The sequence below is a fragment of the Thunnus thynnus genome, chromosome 3 (genome assembly GCF_963924715.1).
Source record: "Thunnus thynnus chromosome 3, fThuThy2.1, whole genome shotgun sequence".
Taxonomy (NCBI): domain Eukaryota; kingdom Metazoa; phylum Chordata; class Actinopteri; order Scombriformes; family Scombridae; genus Thunnus; species Thunnus thynnus.
This window is the reverse complement of record NC_089519.1, coordinates 38,793,234-38,801,265: the sequence shown is the minus strand read 5'-3', so window position 1 is coordinate 38,801,265 and position 8,032 is coordinate 38,793,234. Positions and strand designations below refer to the sequence as shown.

General features: G+C 46.6%; 3 protein-coding genes across 10 annotated transcripts in view; 2 read left to right on the top strand and 1 right to left on the bottom strand.

Annotated features, from left to right (window-relative positions):
* Positions 1-2,106, top strand: part of capn1b (calpain 1, (mu/I) large subunit b) — a 22,636-nt gene extending 20,530 nt beyond the window's left edge. For 4 of the 5 annotated variants that reach the window (XM_067585822.1, XM_067585824.1, XM_067585823.1 and 1 more), the window contains 2 exons: positions 473-531; positions 1,099-2,106. In XM_067585822.1, the coding sequence (XP_067441923.1) occupies positions 473-531; positions 1,099-1,125 (86 nt within the window). In that variant the 3' untranslated portion in view covers positions 1,126-2,106. The remainder of the gene's footprint in view (positions 1-472; positions 532-1,098) is intronic. The other variant, XR_010927974.1, reaches the window with a different exon arrangement.
* Positions 2,107-2,589: 483 nt separating this feature from the next.
* Positions 2,590-3,304, bottom strand: mrps28 (mitochondrial ribosomal protein S28). The gene has a single exon (XM_067585821.1). It carries the CDS (start codon positions 3,278-3,280, stop codon positions 2,723-2,725), a length of 558 nt encoding a protein of 185 aa, XP_067441922.1. The 5' UTR covers positions 3,281-3,304; the 3' UTR covers positions 2,590-2,722.
* A 160-nt stretch (positions 3,305-3,464) lies between these two features.
* sde2 (SDE2 telomere maintenance homolog (S. pombe)) lies at positions 3,465-7,512 on the top strand. Of its 4 annotated transcripts, none has more exons than XM_067585819.1 (8): positions 3,465-3,668; positions 4,617-4,734; positions 4,837-4,948; positions 5,086-5,255; positions 5,374-5,512; positions 5,595-5,826; positions 5,899-5,970; positions 7,007-7,512. In XM_067585819.1, the coding sequence occupies exons 1-8, from the start codon at positions 3,480-3,482 to the stop codon at positions 7,226-7,228; spliced, it is 1,254 nt and encodes a 417-aa protein (XP_067441920.1). In that variant the 5' UTR covers positions 3,465-3,479; the 3' UTR covers positions 7,229-7,512. The 4 variants fall into 4 exon arrangements, with proteins under 4 accessions (XP_067441920.1, XP_067441919.1, XP_067441918.1 ...); XM_067585818.1 differs by having other exon boundaries at positions 7,004-7,512; XM_067585817.1 differs by having other exon boundaries at positions 5,595-5,970.
* The last annotated feature ends 520 nt before the right edge of the window (positions 7,513-8,032 follow it).

Here is an 8,032-nt window from a genome sequence, read left to right as displayed (position 1 = left end):
ATTTGACCCCCTAAACATGCTCAAAAACTCACCAAATTTGGCACGCACATCAGGTCTGGTGAAAAATTTGATAAAATATAAAAATTAACCCCTAAAGTGCCAAAATGTGCTCTCTAGCGCCACCTATGTAGCTAAAACGGCCGCCACGGCCCGTAGGAATGTCGTAGAGAGATCAAACCAAAACTCAATTATTCGTCTCATCAAGATCTATAAATCATACACTGACACCCCTGACCTAAATCCAACAGGAAGTCCACAATTAGCCTTTCAAAATAAGACTTTTACATGGTTAAAATCAGACAATTAAATACTCGTAGAATAAGATTAATAAAACTAACAATAATAATAATAAAACAATAACACAATAAAAGAACATTAGTAAGAAAATAAATGCGACATGTTGGTATGAATGAAGTGTTTAGAAGTTGCTTCTACATTGTATTAACGTTTCTGTTGTGTTTGTGTTGCTCAGAGTCGTTTCAGCAGCTGGATCGAGACGGGACGGGAACCGTAGAGATGAACATCAGCGAGGTACCAAACACCTGCACACACAAACACTTAAAGGATCAATCTGCTGATTTTCTGTATTTGTCTTCATGTTTGGATCCAAACCAACAATGAACTGATCTACTAACCAGTATCATGTTTCTATCAAAGCTGATATATCTGATTAAAAACCCGTCAGTGAGTCTCACGCTGCTCTGGGTCACATGATCCTTCATCATGTTAGTTTGTTTAGAAACGTTCCAAAGACTAATAACAGCATCATGTTTTCAGTCTCCAGAGAGTAGTTCTGTGTACGGCAGATGCTACTGAGCATGTGCAGGAACACGGTTCTGTTAACAACCTCTGACTTTATAAAACATCATAAATTTATCAAAGAACTTCAGTTAAAAGTTGAAATAATAAGTTTAATTTATATTTACAGCCTGATAACTGTTAAATGATGTGTGTGTGTGTGTGTGTGTGTGTGTGTGTGTGTGTTTGTGTGTGTGTATATGTGTGTGTGTGTGTGTATATGTGTGTGTGTGTGTGTGTGTGTTTGTGTGTGTGTATATGTGTGTGTGTATATGTGTGTGTGTGTGTGTGTGTTCTCAGTGGCTCTATATGACCATGTGTGGATGAAGCTGTCGGAGGATTCAGGAACTCAAAGTTCCTCCAACAGGAAGAAACAACAACCAACCAGAGAGCTTCACCTGCTGCACCTGTACTACACAGTACTACTACTATACTACTGCAGTACTACTACTGTAATAACTGCACCTGTACTACACAGTACTACTACTATACTACTGCAGTACTACTACTGTAATAACTGTACTACTGCAGTACTATCAGTGTGGAATCTCTCCTGTCAGAACAAAACTACAACTAATAGGAAAAGAGAGAATTATAACTTCACACATCTAAATGATTCTTTAGTATAATATTTAGTTTTTTTGATTCAGTTCTTGAAAGAATCATTCTGGTTTGTTTCAACCTGACGTATTTAAATAAATAAATAAAACGGGGGTGGGGGTGGGGGGGGGGGGTAATGATAACTGCTCTCTGCTGAACCTCCAACAGCTTTAAATATAAACATGAATCATTTCAGACGTTTGACTCGTCAGACTGAAAGTCAACTGAGTGAAAAATGAATCAACATGTTGCTGTTAACAGGAGTTATAATAAAGAGACACTCAGGAGGAGATGTACACACAGTACTACATATACATGCTACTATATATTACAGCTGTACTACAGTACTACTCATACACACAGTACTACATACACATGCTACTATATATTACAGCTGTACTACAGTACTACTCATACACACTACTACATCAGTACTACAGTAATACTCATACACTCTACTACATCAGTACTACAGTACTACTCATACACACAGTACTACATACACATGCTACTATATATTACATCAGTACTACAGTAATACTCATACACACTACTACATCAGTACTACAGTACGGAAGCCTGCTGCTGTGCTACAACTCTAACTATATGACCTCTGCATGGGGGGGGGGGATTATTTAACGATGTATTTATTGACGACCCCCGGCTGAACACCTGTTTCCACTTATTAAAGGACCGAAAGGAAACCGATCAGCTGACTCTGTGTTTGATTTAAACTCACCTGTGTCATGTGACTCACACCTGCTGAAGCAGAAACATCTCAGAAAACATGAAGAATATCTTTTAACCAGAAACTGAACAAATATTTCATGTTATGATGATTATTTCTCCATTAATGGATGAGTTGTTTGGTCCATAAAATGACTTCAAGCTGCTCGTGTGTCGTCAGTTTGTTCTAACGAGATCTCCACTAATTATTCTCATTATTGATTCATCTGCTGATCATTTCTCATCTGTAAAATATCAGAAAACAATGAAAAATGTCACAACAGGCGACGTCTTCCAGTGTCCTGTTCTGTCCTACCAGACACAGAAAAACTTAACAGTTGACAAGTAATTGATTAATCGTTGCGGCTCAACACAAACATTTGATGTATTTGTTTATTTTCCTTCATACAAACCTGCTGAGTTTAATGAATCTTTGTCACCACGAGGAGGAAAAACACAACAAACTGTTTATTTATTATTTTAATATGTTTAAGTTCACAGTCAGCTGACAGATCAGAGTCCACATTCAAACAGTAAAAGTCCCGTCAGTCATCAGAGAAACACTCAGCTGCTCTGAGCCAGAACAACACAGTCCGGTTCAGTCCCGGTTCTGCGGCTCCCGTCCGTCCAGCGGGCCCAGCAGGTCTGCCCGGGCCTCCAGCAGTGTGGTGTCGGTCGCGGCTCCCAGGAAGCGGGCGGTGAGCTCCAGGTCCTGCAGCCGCAGCCGGACCTTGCTGCCCCGCTGCAGCCGGTCCCGGTCCCGGTCCGCCGGCCGCCGGCACACGCAGTGGAACTTCCCCCCGAAATCGATGTACAGATCGTCCCCGACCACGTGGAATATCCTCCCGACCACCACCTTGTCTTTAGCCGGACCCATCTGGATCAGCGGGGACCGGCGCAGCAGCGAGGCGAAGCTGTCCTCCTGCCCGGCGGAGGAGCCCCCGGTCTCCCCGACCTCCGCCTCCCGCCGGAGCTCCGACTGCAGGTCGAAGGCGGCAGCAAAGCCGGATCTGGGTCTGTCCGCGGCGGGCTGGTCGCTGTCGGAGGCCCCGGAGGCCCCAGAGGAGTCTGAGCTGAAGGAACTTCTGAGGAACCGGGAGGGGAACCGGACTCCTCCACACCGGAGCCCGGACACCACCTTACACAAGGCCGCCATGTTGATCCTCCACAACTTCTTCTTCTTCTTCTTCTTCTCTGAGTTTTAATGGCGGTTTATAGGCGCTTTACCGCCACCTGCTGGCAGGAAAACCAACAAAACAAATCCCCGTTTTTATTCCTGTTACTCTCCAGATCAGTTTTAAGTGTTTTTTCCGTTCAGCCGGCAGGTGGCGCCCTTGTGACGTCAGCTCCCAGGGATGAATGCGGAAGAAGAAGAAGAAGAAGAAGAAGAAGAAGAAGAGCTGGCGCGTGCGCAGTTTGCAGGTGTTCCTGAAGAAGACAACATGGAGGTGTTTGTTTGCGCTCCGAGTTTCAGGTTTTCTAAGTTGGTTTTTGCGGACGGTTCCGCGGTCAGAGACGTTCTGCTCAGGTACACGCAGCTGCAGGTGAGCGCTGACGTCACTCTGAGGCGGGCTGAATGTTTTTATTGTTCCGGGTAGAGTCGCTGTTAGCTCAGGAGCTAACTGTGGCTAACAAACAGTTTCTGTTCATGTCTGTTTACCTGCCGGCTGTTTCTGTCCTTTCTGTGTTTACAGTTTTTATCCTGTCAGAAGTACTCAGATACCTTTCTGCAGTAAAAGTACATAAGTATTATGAGCTTGATGTAGTTAAAGTATTGCAGTAAAAGTACTCAGATTGAGATATGATCGATATTAAATGTTTATTTACATTAAGTTTAAACAACAATGAACACAAAGTGCTTTTTATAAACATAAAAGGCAACAAGACAAAATGTAAAAGAAACATATAAAAGACATTTAAATATAATTAAACAGAAGATAAAATAAGACTGATCAGAATATCTGTGAATATTTAAATGACATTTAATCAAAGTTATCTGAAGCTTCATTATTGATTATTGATTATAATAATTGTATTTATTGATGAAACTCTTCTGGGATGTTTGTTTACAGTCTGAATGATCTTCATTCAACACTGTTGTTGTTTTTGTGAATCTGTCTTTAATTCAAATGATCAGACAGATATTAATATCTGAGATCAATATATTTGTCTTCAGAGACAAACAGACACATTATATATCATCAACTAGTTTATCAGACTGATTTACTTTCATCTCGATGCTGTTTGTTGTTTTATATTAAATATAAAACAAACAGAATGAAGCTTCTTGTTTTATTGTCAGCTGTTCTTTCAATAATATATTAATTTATTCTCATAATTACAAACATCAGAAACACGCAGCAAGTTTAATAAAAAACAAACAGCTGCTCTCAGTTTGACATGTTAATAATAATAATAATAATAATAATAATAATAATGATCCATGTTGCAGCTGTGTGATGTCACGGTGTGTTTGTGTCATGTGACTTCAGGGCGTTTCCTCGGAGGATTTCTACGTCAGCAGAAACGGTCGACTGACGGAGCTGCAGGATGTTCTGCAGCAGGGAGCCGTCTATCGCCTGGAGCCGCGCCTCCGCGGAGGGAAAGGAGGTCTGTTCAGGAAGTAGACGGGACCGAAGCGCAGTCAACCGCTGCCTCTTCTTCTGTGGTGTTTTTTTTAATGGTGTGTGTGTGTGTGTGTGTGTGTTTCAGGGTTCGGCTCCATGCTGCGAGCTCTGGGTGCTCAGATCGAGAAGACGACGAACCGTGAAGCCTGCAGAGATCTGAGCGGCCGCCGCCTCCGAGACGTCAACCACGAGAAAGAGTAAGAACCGCCGCCGCAACCGCCGTCGCATCAGATGAACCTCCTGAACACGAGAAACAACGAATCGATTAATGGAGAAAATAATCGATAATGAAAATAATTGTTAGTTGCAGCTCTTCTTCTTCTGTGGTGTTCAGGATGGCGGAGTGGCTGAAGAAGCAGGCGGAGCGCGAGGCGGAGAAGGAGCAGCGTCGTCTGGAGCGTCTGCAGAGGAAACTGGCCGAACCCAAACACCAGTTCACCGACGCCGAGTACCAGCAGCAGTGTCACGACCTGTCGGAGCGTCTGGAGGACTCTGTGCTCAAAGGTGAGGAGGGGGGGGGGGGGGGGGTCAGGGCGGTTACCGTGGAAACCACCAGTCTGTCCCGAAGCTCCGTCAGATGTTTTCTGATCAGGAGACGAGATGAAGGAATGTGGTGTCTCAGGTCTGCAGGTGTCCTCCAGCTCGCAGGTGAAGGCGGACGACGTCTCCGCAGCAAAGAGACCAAACTCAGACGACAGCGAGCAGCCGGAGAGGAAGAAGAAGAAGAAGAAGACGACGGCGGCGGCCGCAGCGTGTTTCTGGTGAGTCTCAGACAAAAAACACTGAAACAAGACGGAGCTTTAACGTGCTGATGATGTGTTAAATCTGTCGTCATGGTTACAGGACAGGCGTGGGCGAGCTGCTGAGCTCAGAGGACGAAGAAGACGAGGACGACGAGCGTCCGTCCGCGTCCTCCTCCGGCTGTGGAGCCGCCGCTGCTGCTGTTGCCGTGATGACTCAGCTGGAGGAAGATGATGAGTCTCCGTCTTCCTCCTCCAGCTGTGGCGCTGCTGTTGCTGTGACGACACAGACGGAGGAGGCAGAGCCCGACCAGAGCACGTCCTCCTCTCAGACCGTCAGACCCTCAGAGGACCAGAAACCTCCAGAGACCAGCAGACCCTCAGAGGACCAGAAACCTCCAGAGACCAGCAGACCCTCAGAGGACCAGAAACCTCCAGAGACCAGCAGACGGTCTGAGGAGTCCAGCTGCTCCCAGCAGGTCAGTAGTTTGTCCTCTTTCTGCTGCCGTAGCTTCTGCAGCAGTTTCAGCATGTCACCTGGTTGAACAGCCAATCAGCTCGTAGCAAAGTCAGCTGATAAAAATGTTAGTTTTCATCATCAGTGACCTTCATGTTTCAAGAAACTACAAATCAGATTCAACTACAGAGAGAGAGAGCAGGCGGTGGTCGAGCGAGCTAGAGGGTGAATGGAGAGAGAGAGAGCAGGAGGTGGTCGAGCGAGTTAGAGGGTGAATGGAGAGAGAGAGAGCAGGCAGTGGTCGAGCGAGCTAGAGGGTGAATGGAGAGGGAGAGAGAGCAGGAGGTGGTCGAGCGAGTTAGAGGGTGAATGGAGAGAGAGAGAGCAGGCGGTGGTCGAGCGAGTTAGAGGGTGAATGGAGAGAGAGAGAGAGCAGGAGGTGGTCGAGCGAGTTAGAGGATGAATGGAGAGAGAGAGAGAGAGCAGGAGGTGGTCGAGCGAGTTAGAGGGTGAATGGAGAGAGAGAGAGAGCAGGAGGTGGTCGAGCGAGTTAGAGGATGAATGGAGAGAGAGAGCAGGAGGTGGTCGAGCGAGTTAGAGGGTGAATGGAGAGAGAGAGCAGGAGGTGGTCGAGCGAGTTAGAGGGTGAATGGAGAGAGAGAGCAGGAGGTGGTCGAGCGAGTTAGAGGGTGAATGGAGAGAGGGAGCAGCGGTAGTGAGAACAAAGTCATGAACGAGAGAAATAAAACTTTATTTTCTGATAGTTTTGTGTCGTTTGGTTGTGAAATAAAAGCATCAAACAGTCATCAGCTGATTTACTGGAGACAAACTCGTTCATTAGTATAAAGAACATCAGGACAGATGTGTTTCATCATCATCGACCTGCTTCCTGGATGTGTTTGATGATGAGTGAAGCGCCGTCAGGCTCACAGGAGAAAAACTTCTTCTTCTACACGTCTTTACAAATAATTTAACGTCTCTTTGCTGAGATCTGACAGATGTGTGTAAACGCTGCAGACGTAAACGTGTGTGTGTGTGTGTGTGGTGTTTCCCAGCAGCCTCGGCGTGTCTCTGCCATGGATCTGTCCTCGCTGTCCTCGCCGCAGCAGCTGGAGTCTCTGGGTCTGGACGTCCTGAAGGAGGAACTGATGTCACGAGGGTTGAAGTGCGGGGGAACGCTGGCGGAGCGCGCCGCCCGACTCTTCTCCGTCAGAGGACTGACGGCGGAGCAGATCGACCCGGCGCTGCTCGCCAAACCCGGCAAGAGCAAGAGGAAGTGAAGAGGTCGAAGGTCAAGGAGGACGTTTCATTTTGTTCCTCCATGAGAAGATTTCCAAACATGTTGTTGTTTTTTTGTTCTGCAGTTTAAATCTGTGCAGTCGTGTTTTATGTTTTTGTGTTTTCAAGCAGCAGCTTTGAGTAAGTGGACTGTAACCGAACTCTATACGACATGTAGTCAGGTGCTTGTGGATCTGTCCAATCAGAAGCAGCCATCTTGTTTTAAACAGTTGTAACGTCAGCTGACAAAGTTTAAACTTTTTATTAAAACTCTGAAACAACAGAATCATTTCTCAGAATCTTTGATACAGTTTGAACTGATGGTGTGTTTGTTACTTATTAGATTTAACCTGCTGCACTGACCTCACAGTGCACCCGGTACACGGTGATGTCACAGTGCACCCGGTACACGGTGATGTCACAGTGCACCAGGTACACGGTGACCTCACAGTGCACCCGGTACACGGTGACCTCACAGTGCACCCGGTACACGGTGACGTCACAGTGCACCCGGTACACGGTGACCTCACAGTGCACCAGGTACACGGTGATGTCACTGACGTCACAGTGCACCCGGTACACGGTGATGTCACTGACGTCACAGTGCACCCGGTACACGGTGATGTCACTGACATCACAGTGCACTCGGTACGCGGTGACCTCACAGTGCACCCGGTACGCGGTGACCTCACAGTCCACCCGGTATGCGGTGACCTCACAGTCCACCCGGTACACGGTGATGTCACTGACGTCACAGTGCACCCGGTACACGGTGACCTCACAGTGCACCCGGTACGCGGTGACCT

Bases quoted from the DNA above. Each gene is read 5' to 3' on its own strand.
- mrps28 (XM_067585821.1), bottom strand. From the start codon at position 3,280: ATGGCGGCCTTGTGTAAGGTGGTGTCCGGGCTCCGGTGTGGAGGAGTC.
- sde2 (XM_067585816.1), top strand. From the start codon at position 3,480: ATGAATGCGGAAGAAGAAGAAGAAGAAGAAGAAGAAGAAGAAGAGCTG. The intron at 4,735-4,836 runs GTCTGTTCAGGA...TGTGTGTTTCAG, and splicing joins CCTCCGCGGAGGGAAAGGAG to GGTTCGGCTCCATGCTGCGA. The intron at 4,949-5,085 runs GTAAGAACCGCC...TGTGGTGTTCAG, and splicing joins GACGTCAACCACGAGAAAGA to GATGGCGGAGTGGCTGAAGA.